Raw genomic sequence first — 13,563 nt, 5'->3', positions numbered from 1 at the left:
CAACCTCGCTTGCAAGGGGAAAATCCTTTCTCTCCGGTCAATGGAAAGTTTTGACCACCTACGCAAGCCTTATGAGTTGGGGTGCGGTGCACCTACATCAGAGCGCAAGGCAGGTGGTCACCAAGGGAATCGACCATGCCCATCAACATCCTGGAAATTCGGGCCATCTTCCTGGCGTTGAAAGCCTTCCATCACTTGCTGGCAGACTCTCATATCAGAGTACAGTCGGACAATGCCACGGCAGTGGCATACGTGAACCATCAAGGCGGCACCCGCAGCATCCAGGCGATGACCGAAGTAACGCGTATCCTACAATGGGCGGAGGCTGCAAGGTCGATACTCTCCGCGGTCCACATTCCGGGTGTGGACAACTGGGAAGCAGACTATCTCAGCCGACAAGGAATGGTCTCTCCATCCCGAAGTCTTGTCAGATCTGTCAACGTTGGGGGGCCCCGGACGTGGATCTGATGGCATCCCATCTCAAGGCCAAGGTTCCCAATTTCATGACCAGGACGCGCGATCCGCGGTCGCTCGGAGCAGATGTCCTGGTTCAGGACTGGTTCCAGCTTCTGTACTTTTTTCCACCCCTCCGCCTGATCTCCAGAGTCCTGAGGAAGATCAAACAAGAGGGTGTTCCCACCATTCTGATCGCTCCAGACTGGCCCAGGCGTACATGGTACGCCGACGTCGTGCAACTCACAGCAGACGCCCCCTGGCGTCTCCCCACACGTCCCGACCTCCTGTCACAAGGCCCGTTCTTCCACCAGAACTCAGGGGCTCTCAATTTGACGGCGTGGACATTGAGACCTGGGTTTTGACCCAAGCAGGTTTTTCACCGGACGTTGTTAAAACCATGATCAGGGCTCGAAAGCCAACTCCAGCCAGGATTTACTATCGTACCTGGAAGATTTTCTTCACATGGTGCGACTCTCGAGGGCAGATTTCTCTTCCAAAGGTCCTCGGTTTCCTTCAGTCAGGCCTGGACGCCGGGCTATCCCTGGGCTCGCTGAAGAGCCAGGTGTCAGCGCTCTCAGTGCTCTTTCAGAGGCGTATTGCTAACAAGCTGCAAGTGAAGACTTTTCTCCAAGGGGTTTCCCGATTGGTTCCCCCTACAAACGTCCGTTGGATCTCAACCTTGTCTTGACAGCATTACAGTCACCTCCTTTTGAACCCCTTAAGGTGGTCTCACTCCGCTTTCTATCACAGAAAGTGGTTTTTCCTGGTGGTAATCACCTCACTACGCAGGGCGTCTGAACGTTCAGCTCTTTTCCTGCAGACAACCCTTCCTGGTTTTTCACCAGGACAAGGTAGTTCTCCGTACAGTACCATCCTTCCTTCCGAAGGTCGTGTCCAGCTTCCACCTCAATGAGGAAATATCACTACTGTCTCTTTGCCCGGCTCCCGTTCATAGGGTAGAGAAGGCTCTGCATACGCTTGACCTTGTCAGGGCATTGCGTATTTACGTGTCTAGGACTGCTCCCTTCTGGAAGTCTGATTCACTTTTCCTTCTTCCAGAAGGCGTTCGCAAGGGCCTACCGGCTTCCAAAGCCACCCTTGCTATGTGGATCAAGTCCACCATTCAAGAGGCTTACCGTCTCAACAATTCTCCCCTTCCGGCCGGTATCACGGCACACTACGCGGGCGGTAGGGGCCTCTTGGGCCGTTCGGCATCAAGCCTCAGCACATCAAGTGTGTAAGGCAGCCACTTGGACTAGCCTGCACACATTTACAAAACACTACAGAGTGCATACCCAGTCCTCAGCGGATGCGAGCCTAGGTAGACGGGTTCTGCAGGCGGCAGTACCCCAAGACTAGAGGACTGTCAGCACAATATTCGTCCACTGCTTCCCACCCAGGGACTGCTTTGGGACGTCCCACGGTTCTGTGTCCCCCAATAAGGCGACAGAGTAAAGGAGATTTTTGTGTACTCACCGTAAAATCTCTTTCTCTTAGCCTTTAATTGGGGGACACAGCTCCCACCCTGTTGCCCTTGCGGGCCGTTGTTACGGTTGGGTTCTCATATTGTTGTTTGAGCCTGTTTATAGTAGCCTTTTTTTACAGGCATGGTTATGTTTCTGGTATATTCCTCCTAATGCTTTTGCACAAAACTGGAGAAGGCTGACGCCGTCCAGGGGTGTATACTGCAGAGGAGGAGCCAAAGTTAATCTTTTTCAGATTATGCATAGTGTCGCCTCCTAGTGGACAGCAGCATAACACCCACGGTTCTGTGTCCCCCAATTAAAGGCTAAGAGAGAGATTTTACGGTGAGTACACAAAAATCTCCTTTTTTGCATCCGCCAAAGTGTGAAAAAACGGATCCGTTTTGGCGCAAACAGATACTTTTTTTTTTTTTACGTAGCCGCTAATGGAAGTCTATGGGACAAAAAAAGGATCCTCCCAAAAAAATGTTGGATCCGTTTTTTTAACGGAAAACGATGGATTGTGAAGGATTTGAAAAAACGGAAGTGTGATCCAGGCCTTACTAACAAAGTTGCACTCTGTAATGCTATAACATGCAAACATGAAATGTTTGTAGTCACAGGCTCTCTGACTGAGCACTCCACCCATCAGCATGTGGCAGTTTTGATCACAGCAAGATCCTACCTACCAATATAAATGTAGGATTCAGCCCAGGATAGGATTCGCATTAAGGCCCCCTTCACATGACTGTTTTACATGTCCCTATGCAGTTTGTTTTTTTTTAGGACCACAAATACGGACGTACACACACCCATTGTATTCAATGGTGGTGCGCACGTCAGGTTTTTCTATACAGACCGTGTTTCCGTGTGAAAAAACCTGCAGACATGTCAGTTTTTTGTTTGTTTTTTTTATCGGCAGCACAAGCCACAAAATGTCCCACATCTATATGTCATCAGTGTGACGTGTACCGGTGCCTGGGTAAAGTCGTACATTTAGCACTTTTCCCAGGGGTCGAGAGCTGAAGACAGCTGATGATGAATTTGGCGTGGGCCTCTGCATTATTTTGATAACCAACAGAGGGAAAGCCGACCATTGGAGGCTGATGTTACTAATCTGGGAAAGTGAACAATATTCCAAAAGGTTCCCAAGCTATCGATAACAGCTCACAGCTGTTTGCTTAGCCTTTACTGGTTAGGGTAGGTTCCAACGGTGCGAAATCCATGCGCTTTGGATGCAACAGAAAGCCCGCTCTGCCCAAAGCGCCGCCCCCTGTTGTACAAGCGGTGATTCCGCAAGTGTTCATTGAACACATGCGGAATCACCACGTCATATCCATAGACTGTATTATTTATCTTACAGAGACGGAGTGTCTGCAAGATAAACAGACATGCTGTGTTCTATAAAGACGTGCCGCATGTCCGGATTCGTGGGTGTGTCACCCTCGTTTTAGTACGCATAGTGGAGACGGGATTTCTTAAAATCCCCTCCACTATGCTGTAACATCTGGACGTTGTGGCTGTACGCAGTGTTCAATCCGCAGCTAATCCTGATGTAATCCGAACCATGGAAACATACCCTTAGTTTACAGGGGACTTGAGAAAAAAAATGACATAAGGTCCACCTATAAATTCTAACCAGCAAAGACTAAACAGACAACTGTGTGTTGATATTAATAGCCTGGGAAGGGGCCAGGGATATTGCCCGTCCCAGGCTACCAACATCAGTTCTCAGCCACCCCAGAAATGGCACATCCGGAAGATGCGTCAAACATGGTGCTTGGCCTCGCTCATGCCGCTTGCCTTGGTGTGGTGGTAAGAAGAGTAATAGGGTTGATGTCTGCTTTCTATTGTCAGCTGACATCAAGTCCAGGATCTAGTAATGGAGAGGCGTTTATAAGACGCCCCCATTACTAACTCTATAGTCATATTATTATAAAAAAAAAGCAAGAATAAAGTCCTTTTAGTTGAAATAAACACACGGCACCCTTATTTTCCAATTTATTACTGTAAAAATTAAAATAAACTTTTTTCTCACCTGTCAACGACAATCCATTTTTCCCACAAAGAAGTCCAGCTCTTCTACGTCCGCTACCTCAGCCATTGTGCAAGGAGAAACAGGAGGAGCACTTCCAGAGCCCTTCAAAATGACCTCCAGCAGGCCACAAATGTGCATGTGTCTGTACAAACGGTTAGAAACCGAAACCATGAGGATGGTCTGAGGGCCTGACATCCACAGATGGGGATTGTGCTCACAGCCCAACACTGTGCAGGACGCTTGGCATTTGCCACAGAACACCAGGATTGGCAAATTCGCCACTGGCGCCCTGTGCTCTTCACAGATGAAAGCAGGTTCACATTGAGCACATGTGACAGAGTCTGAAGACGCCGTGGAGAGTGATCTGCTGCCTGCAACATCCTCCAGCATGACCGGTTTGGCAGTGGGAAAGTAATGATGTGGGGTGGCATTTCTTTGGAGGGCACAGCCCTCCATGTGCTTGCCAGACGTAGTCTGACTGCCATTAGGTACCTAGATGAGATCCTCAGAACCCTTGTGAGACCATATGCTGGTGCAGATGGCTCTGGGTTCCTCCTAATGCAGGACAATGCCAGACCTCATGTGGCTGGAGTGTGTCAGCAGTTCCTGCAAGATGAAGGCATTGAAGCTATGGACTGGCCCGCCTGTTCCCCAGACCTGAATCTGCTTGAGCACATCTTGGACATCATGTCTCGCTCCATCCACCAACGTTGCGTTGCACCACACACTGTTCAGGAGTTGGCGGATGCCTTAGTCCAATTCTAGGAGGAGATCCCTCAGGAGACCATCCGCCACCTCATCAGGAGCATGCCCAGGCGTTGTACAGTAGGGAGGTCATACAGGCACATGGAGGCCACACACAATACTGAACCTCATTTTTGACTTGCTTTATGGACATTACATTCCACTTTAATTTTGTGAGTGACTCCAAATCCAGACCTCCATTGGTTAATAAATTTGATTTCCATTGATGATTTTTGTGTGATTTTGTTGACAGCACATTCAACTTTGTACAGAACAAAGTATTCAATGAGAATATTTCATTCAGGTGTAGGATGTGTTATTTGAGTGTTCCCTTTATTTTTTGAGCAGTGTATATACAGTGTTGACCTTTTATAGTTTAATTTATATTTCTCGTTCGCCTTATTGGGGGACACAGAGACCATGGGTGTATGCTGCTGCCACTAGGAGGCTGACACTATGCACAAAAAAGGTTAGCTCCTCCTCCGCAGTATACACCCCACCAACCAGCAGGAACTTCCTCAGTTTAGCTTAGTGTCAGTAGGAGGTGGACACGGGTCTTTCATTAGACCCATATCTACCTCGGTGTGCGTCGTTCCTTTTCAAAGTCCCGGAGGGATACAGAGTGAATAGTCACATCTGTAGTCCCACAAGAGACTATGAGTACGGCGTGTACTGCCACCTCGTATCCTCATTGCTCTCCGCAGCAGGACCAGGAGCTTTGCACAGGTGCGTGCCAGCTATACGGATGGTCCTTGCCCCCCGCCTCCCACCCACTCGCCTACCAGAGCCTGTCGGTCGGACGAGGCGCGGACACGGGGAAAATAGACTCAGACAGCGTTGGATTTACAAGGTACCTTTATTGAAGACACCACTGGAGGATTCTTCGGAGCGGCACAGGGCAGTGCCGCAGGGTCCTCAGCTGCTTGCACCTCCCGGCAGCCGCCGCACTTTCTATTGCGCCACATGCCAGGCCCCGGCTGCTGCGCGGGCCTTGTTCTCCCCGAACCCCCCCCCCCCCGCCGCCCTCATTCTTATGCGGGCTTATCCTGAGGGCTTTTTTCGGGCGGCGGTTTCTTCTTGGGTGGCCGTGGCAGCGCTGCAGGACTTCCGCGCCGCCCCACGCTGACAGGCGGCCGCCGAAACTAATTTAGTCCCCGGCTTCATTTCGGGCCTACTCGGCCGTCGCGGCCACGCCCCCCGCCCTCTGTTATAGGCGGGCTGCTCTCCCGCCCGTTCTAGGACCACCCAACCTCCTAGTCTGTAGCTGGGCAGCGGGCGGTCTTCTCTCCGGATCAGGCGGCTAGCTCCGCCCTTCTTCTCTCCTGAACTGCGCGTTCCTTTTACCTCAGGCTGCCGCCATCTTTGCAGCCTGTCAGCCGGACGCCTTTGAAGACACCGGGCAGCGGAAAGGGGTTCCTCGTTATCCTCTACTGCGGCCCTGCATCTCAGACAAGCTGGGCACATTGCCTTTCGGGCCACCGGACTGTGAGTAGCTCTGCAACTGCAGACTGACACCCTCCTCTGCCTTCTTTCCCTCAACCTTCCGGCATCTCCTCGGGGTTCTTCTTTTCTTTCATTATGTCTAACCCCAAACCCCGGAACGTGCCCGTCCGCCAGCACAGAGAACTTTCCCACTCCCCTCGGTTTAGACTGCAGTAATCCCATTCAGCCCGATGCCGTCCAGGAACCATCTATTGTGCCACGTGAGTGTGAACCCCCCCCCCCCCCCCCCCATTCCTGGCTAGGCCTCTTCTCTATCACAATCTGTGGCAGACCTCACCAGGGTGTCTCAGTCCCTAGTGGCCGTTCTTGATAAGTTGCCCCTGGACACTTCTGCAGGGTCCAGCAGGTCGCAAGGGGTTCCATCTGAGCCAGCCAGCAGAAGCCGCAAAAGACCCAGGCAGGATCTCCGGCCGGAATCCTCTCCTGACCTGGTCTCTCCACAGAGTCCTTCCCAGCAGTCGCCTTCCCGTGCCTCCTCACCCGAGTCAGGTGAAGCGTTCTCGGATGCGTCATCCGAAGAGATTTTAGAGCTGGATTCGGACCAGGACGCGGACATGAAGGTTTTGGTACAGAACCTCATTGCTGCGATTAACCACACCTTCGAAATACAGACTCCCCTGTGAAACGCTCAGATCAGGAGGTTTCGTTCAGACGGGCAGTAACACCTTCCAGAGTCTTCGCCTCCCACTCTGAGTTTGGCAAGATCCTTACCAGGGAGAGAGAGAAAATCCGACCAGACGCTTTCAAAGAGGGAAGCGTCTCGGCGTGCTCTATCCATTTTCAAAAGAGCTCACCGACAACTGGTCGGCTTCCCCCTCTGTAGACGCTCCCGTGTCCAGACTATCTTAGCAACACGGTCCTTCCGATTTCAGGTGTGGCGTCGCTAAAGGATTCTAATGGCAGAATTATAGAATCTCTAGCAAGGTCAGTATTCGAAGCGGCTGCGGCGGCGCTAAGCCCAGCCTTTGCTTCATCTTGGGTAGCAAAGGCCATAGCTACTTGGGCGGAGGATCTCCGCAAGGGCATCCTAGATAAAGCCCTACCGGAGCAATCGGCCGAACTGGCTAACCAGATCTCCCATGCAGGGGATTATCTGCTCTTTGCCTCCTTGGATGCCACGTCTTGCGCGGCTCAGGCGTCCAGCAACATGATGACAATCCGGCGTACAATTTGGCTCAAGGCTTGGCAGGCGGATTTGTCTTCAAAAAGTCCCTTACCAATCTGCCTTTTCAGGGAGCGCGTATCTTTGGATCCCAGCTGGACCAGATTATTAGGGACACCACTGGAGGCACAAGTTCCCTCCTCCCTCAGTCCAAGCCTCGTAGGCCTCCGCTAAGGCGTCAGTTTCGGCCCTTTCGGTCTACCAACAGAGGCCGCAGGCACGCCAGGATAGAAAGAAGGTCTCCTTCAGACCCACTCCCTCCTGGCGATCTCACTCATCCCAGGGCAGATCCTTCAGGTCCAGATCTGGTCAGTCCACATCAGCATGACTATCAAGGAAGTCCCGAGGGTCCTTCCCAACTGGGCGGTCGACTCCTTTTCTACAGAGACGTCTGGCTTGCCTCAGTAGAGGACGCTTGGGTCAGGGAAGTTGTATCCCCAGGATACAACATAGTTAGTTTGTTTCTCGTCCCCGGGATCGTTTCTTCGAGTCCTTCCAAAAGACCCTGCCTTAGTCCGGGTTTCTTCGCATCCATCACCTCTCTCCTCAGTTCCGGGGTGATTTTGCCCGCTCCCGAATCAGAACGTTTCACAGGGTTTTATTCAAACCTGTTTGTAGTGTGGAAAAAAGATGGTGCAGTTCGTCCCATCCTGGATCTCAAGTTACTGAACAACAGGGTCCGATTGCGTCATTTCAGGATGGAGTCTCTTCGGTCGGTAATCGCTTCCATGGAGGCGCAGGAGTTCATGTGTTCAATAGACATTCAAGATGTTCCCATCTTTCCCGGGCATCAGAGATTCCTGCGTTTTGCGATTCACCAGGACCACTACCAGTTCGTTGCACTGCCGTTTCGGTCTCGCCACCGCACCCAGAGTTTTTACAAAGATCATGGCGGCGTTGATGGCCTTGTTGAGGATGAGAGGTCTCGTTCTTTTTCCGTACCTCAACGACATTCTGATCAAAGCTCCGTCTTTTCACCAGGCTCGCCAAAATCTTACCATCGTCCTCTACACCCTGTCCAATTTTGGTTGGCTCGTCAACAAAAAAGTCCTGACTTGTTCCGACACAACGTCTGGTGTTTCTGGGCCTATTGTTCGACACTCGTCGATCGAGGGTTTTTCTCCCAGAGGAGAAGATAGTTCTCTACAGCAAGATGTACAATCGCTGCAGACCACACGACTTCCATCTCTCCGGACAACCATGAAAGTTCTAGGAAGGATGGTGGCGTTGACAGAAGCGATTCCCTTTGCTCAATTTCACTCCAGACCCCTCCAACAGGCCATACTGTCTCGGTGGAACAGGTCTGTTCTTTCCCTGTATCGTCCAATTCGCCTTTCATACCAGGTCAGGCAGTCCCTCATTTGGTGGCGGACGTCACCTTTCATTGCCCTAGGACGGTCATTCTTTCTCATTCACTGGCAGATTGTGACAACGGATGCCAGCCTCCTCGGCTGGGGGGGCAATATTTCGCAATCAAACTGTTCAGGGTCGGTGGTCGACTAGAGACAGCTCTGCCGATCAACGTCGTCGAGATACGGGCGATCTATCTGTCTCTCGTTCACTGGGAGAGACTTCTCAGGGGCCTGCCAATCCGTATTCAGACAGACTGCCACAGCGGTGGCAGATATCAACCACCAGGGGGGACACGGAGTGCCTCAGCCCTAGCGGAAGTGTCCAAAATTCTTCACTCGGCAGAGGTTTCAGTTCCAACAATATCCGCGGTGCACATTCCCGGCATGGACAACTGGGCCGCCGATTTTCTCAGCCGCGAGGGTCCCGCCGCGGGAGAGTGGTCCTTACATCCGGATGTATTTCATCACCTTTGCCATCGTTCGGGAACTCCGGACGTTGACCTGCTCAACAGGAAAGTCCCACAGTTTGTATCCAGGGCTCGAGATCCTCTCGCCAGGGGCGCCGATGCTCTGACCATTCCTTGGTCTTAGTTCGAGCTCCCCTACCTGTTCCCTCCCCTTCCCCTTATTCCCAAGCTGTTGAAGAAAATCAAAGCAGAAGGAAGTCCAGTCATCCTCATCGCCCCGAAATGGCCCAAAAGGTCTTGGTTCGCGGACATCGTCAACCTTCTCGCGGACGCCTCCTGGAAGGTTCCAGACAGGGCAGATCTGCTGTCTCAGGGCCCGATTTGCCACCTCAATTCTCCGCCACTCAATTTAACCGCGTGGCTATTGAGACCAAGGTTTTGAAACGATCAGGTTATTCATACCATGATCTGGGCCAGAAAGCCTATTTCACTTGGTGTGAGGCCAATAACATTCCGCCCATGTCATTTTCTCCCCCTTCTGTCCTGGCGTTTCTTCAGGCAGGCCTTGATGCGGGCCTTGCCCTCAGCTCTTTAAAAGGTCAAGTCTCGGCGCTATCCATTTTGTTCCAGAAGACATTGGCCTCCCGTCCTCAGGTCAAGACCTTCCTTCAGGGAGTGGCTCATGCGGCTCCTCCTACCGTGCGCCCGTACATCCATTGGATCTTAATCTGGTTCTCGAGGTTCTGCAAGGTCCTCCCTTTGAACCCCTCAGGGAAGTTTCCCTATTTCTCCTTTCATGGAAAGTAGCCTTCCTAGTAGCCGTCACCTCCATCCTGCGCGTGTCGGAATTGGCGGCCATTTCTTGTCGTTCCCCCTTCTTGGTGCTCCACCAGGACAAGGTAGTTCTACGGACTCCGCCTTCTTTCCTTCCTAAGGTTGTGTCCACTTTCCACCTGGATGAGGATATTGTTCTCCCGTCCTCTTGTCCGGGTCCAACTCACCCTCGGGAGCGCTCCTTGAACAAGCTGGACTTGGTCAGGGCAAAGAAGGTCTACCTAGCTAGAACGACTCGTTTGAGGAAGTCAGACTCTCTTTTCATCATTCCAGATGGGGCGCGGAAAGGTCAGCCAGCCTCCAAAGCTACTATTGCTCGCTGGATCAGGTCGGCAATTTTGGAGGCCTACCGGATCAAGCATCGAGTGGCCCCTCAGGGAATTAGAGCTCACTCTACCCGGGCAGTGGGTGCCTCCTGGGCGGTGCGCCACAGAGCTTCCGCGCTGCAACTTTGCAAAGCTGCAACCTGGTCATCTGTTCACACGTTTGTGACATTCTAGAAGGTCCACACATACGCTTCGGCGGAGGCCAGCCTAGGTAGCAGGATCCTGCAGGCAGCGGTGGTGAGTCCACTGGCCTGATGGAAGTTTGTTTCCCACCCCAGGGACTGCTTTGGGACGTCCCATGGTCTCTGTGTCCCCCAATAAGGCGAACGAGAAAACAGGATTTTTGGGTTGCTTACCGTAAAATCTGTTTCTCGGAGCCTTCATTGGGGGACACAGCACCCTCCCATGTTCTACAACTCCTGTTCTTATGTTGTTGGTTATGTACAGTTGAGTTGTCTGTTCTGTTTCAATCTATTCTGTTACTTCTCCTACTGCTTTCTCACTAACTGAGGAAGTTCCTGCCGGTTGGTGGGGTGTTTACTGCGGAGGAGGAGCTAACCTTTTTTTGTGCATAGTGTCAGCCTCCTAGTGGCAGCAGCATACACCATGGTCTCTGTGTCCCCCAATGAAGGCTCCGAGAAACAGATTTTACGGTAAGCAACCCAAAAATCCTGTTTTTAAACTTAAGCATGTAGTAATCTTTTTTTCTTTTTTTATCAATTCTACAACACAGTGCAATAAGGCATATCCTGTCTACATAGTTCTGAAAAATCAGTCTCTGGTCTGTCACGCAGCTTCAGCTTTCTTAATCAAGAAAATTATTGGAACCAGAAAATATTGGAACAGGATCGGTAAGATGAGGTGTTTTTTTTTTTTTTTTTTTTTTTTTTTTTTTTTTTTCACAGAATTCTTAGTGTGTGTGTTTTTTGTTATAAAAATCAGTGACCAGATAATTCCCAAGAGCCTTAATTTTTTATTTTTTTTACTTTCATCAGTACAGCTGTATGAGGGCATGTTTTTTGCAGAATGAGTTGTACTTTTGAATGACGCCATTCATTTTACTAAATGGTGTACTGAAATATGGGGAAAAAAAATTCCAAGTGCCGTAAAACTGCAAAACTAAAGTGCAATTCCACAATTTTTTTGGGGGGGGTTTGTTATTTGCCATGTTCACTATATGGTAAAACTAACCAGGCAATATCATTCTTCAGGTTAGTACGAGTAGACAGATACGCCCAAAGCATGATGTTTCCCCCACCATGCTTCACGAATGAGACTGTTTCTGGGGCTTGTACTCATCCTCCTCCAAATACGGCGAGTGCCATTGATATCAAAAACTTCTATTTTGGTCTAATCTGACCTCAAGACCTTCTTCCATGCCTGCTCTGGATCATACAGATTGTCACTGGAGAACTTCAAATGGGCCTGGACATGTGCTGGTGTGAGCAGGGGAACCTTGTGTGCCCTGCAGGCTTTTCATTCATGATGGCATAGTGTTACTAACGGTAATGTTTGAGACTGTGATCCCTCTCTTCAGATCATTGAACAGGAACTCCCGTGTAGTTTAGGGCCAATTCCTGATCTTTCTCACAATCATCCTAAATCCACGAGACAAGATCTTGCATGGAGCCCCAGACAGAGGGAAAATTGACAATCGTCTTGTGTTTCTTCCATTTTCTAATAGTTGTGCCAACAGTTATTGCCTTCTCACTAAGCTGCTTGCCAGTTGTCCTGTAGCGCATCCCAGCCTTGTGCAGGTCTACAATTTTGTCCACGGTGACCTTAGACAGCTCTTTGGTCTTGGCCATGGTAGAGAAGTAGGAGTGTTATTTTGAGTGTGTGGACAGGTGTCTTTTATACAATAAACAAGTTCAGACAGGCGCAATTAATACAGGTAATGGGTGCACAGTGGAGGGTTTCTTACAGAAAATCTAACAGGTCTGTTAGATCCAGAATTCTTGCTGGTTGGTCGGTGATCAAATACTTAGTTAAATAGCATTTTATTGCATGAAATATTTAAAAATCACAATGTGATTTTTTTTTTTTTTTATTTTTTTTTTATTGGTTTTTATTTTAAAATTCTGTCTCTTACAGTTGAAATGTACCTACGATAAAAATTACAGACCTCTCCATTCTTTATAGGTGGGAAAACGTACAAAATAATCATTGTATCAAATACTTTTCCTACTGTATGTTCTAATAGGGCCTTGATAGAAGGAATATCCTTGTGCTTCCTTTTGTTACAAATTGGGTTTGTGTTTTTAGCAGAAAAATGAAGCGGAAAGAAACGACTGCAGAAGCAACCGATCCATGTATCAGTTCTTCAGTACGAATCCCAAGAAAGATTTGTGTTCGTAAGTAAGGTGTTGTTTTTTTATTTTATTTTTTTTTGTTAATCATCTCATCTCTAGACCAGGCCACTTTTTTTCCGATTCCTAACTGGGCACATTTAGGTATTCTCTGTATGTGAGGTTTTTAGGAACCCTGTATAGTTTTTGTTTTTTCCGGGCAGAGCTAAAAACTGCAGTTTGGAATAGAGGTTGAAGTTTATTTTGTTTTTCTGTTTTGTTTTTTTTTCTTTTTTTTTTTTTTTTTTTTTTTTTTTTGTATCTTATTACTCTGTCGCCTAATTGGGGGACACAGAACCTTGGGGTGTTATGCTGCTGTCCACTAGGAGGCGACACTATGCATAATCTGAAAAAGATTAACTTTTTTTTTGTATCTTATTTTACTAGTTGCCTCACGAGACCTTTTGGGGGTTGTAAATAGACAAGGGGTCTCAAACTAAGAGGTGGTCTGGGGCCACTTAGAAAAATCACATTAACCAAAGGCTGTATTATTTAATTTAGGCCTCAATTCACTTTTAGATTATTTATTCTCCTTAAATGCTTATAGCCAATTTGAGATACAACTTTAGCTAATGATGTAGGGGTTGAGTTCAGTGGTAAGTTCCACAAGGGAACAATTTCCCAATAGGGATTCATATAATTCTTAAAATCCCCTATTTTCAAAGCTGGCATGGAATATGCCTTAAGTATAAAAAGAGAGAATATTTTTAGTACTTCACCAGAGTATGGGGGAGGAATATAAATATATATAACCGTTCCCTTTTTATAATGTCCTTGAATGGTGCAGATTAAACACACAAGCTGGCCCTCAGCATCCATCAGTGATTTTGTACAGGTAAAGGATATTTGCCTGTGAAGGAGAATACTCACTCCCTTGCATGTGATGAGTAAGTTGAATGATATTGATGCCCTACCCAGGCTTTATGAATA

General features: G+C 49.0%; 1 protein-coding gene across 9 annotated transcripts in view; it reads left to right on the top strand.

Moving 5' to 3' along the window:
• SETDB2 (SET domain bifurcated histone lysine methyltransferase 2) overlaps nucleotides 1–13,563 on the top strand; it is a 103,322-nt gene that overhangs the window by 5,756 nt on the left and 84,003 nt on the right. For 5 of the 9 annotated variants that reach the window (XR_012220387.1, XR_012220388.1, XM_073546099.1 and 2 more), the window contains exon 2: nucleotides 12,551–12,639. Coding sequence is in view for 7 of the 9 variants with exons in the window: in XM_073546099.1 (XP_073402200.1) it covers nucleotides 12,551–12,639 (89 nt within the window). In the remaining 2 variants the exon portion in view is untranslated. Of the gene's footprint in view, nucleotides 1–11,018; nucleotides 11,137–12,550; nucleotides 12,640–13,563 lie in introns of all 9 variants that reach the window. The other 4 variants (XM_073546095.1, XM_073546096.1, XM_073546093.1 and 1 more) reach the window with 2 other exon arrangements.

The sequence above is a fragment of the Dendrobates tinctorius genome, unplaced genomic scaffold, assembly GCF_039654945.1.
Source record: "Dendrobates tinctorius isolate UK_male_01 unplaced genomic scaffold, ASM3965494v1 ptg000145l, whole genome shotgun sequence".
Classification (NCBI taxonomy): domain Eukaryota; kingdom Metazoa; phylum Chordata; class Amphibia; order Anura; family Dendrobatidae; genus Dendrobates; species Dendrobates tinctorius.
This window is presented reverse-complemented; position numbering and strand designations above follow the sequence as displayed.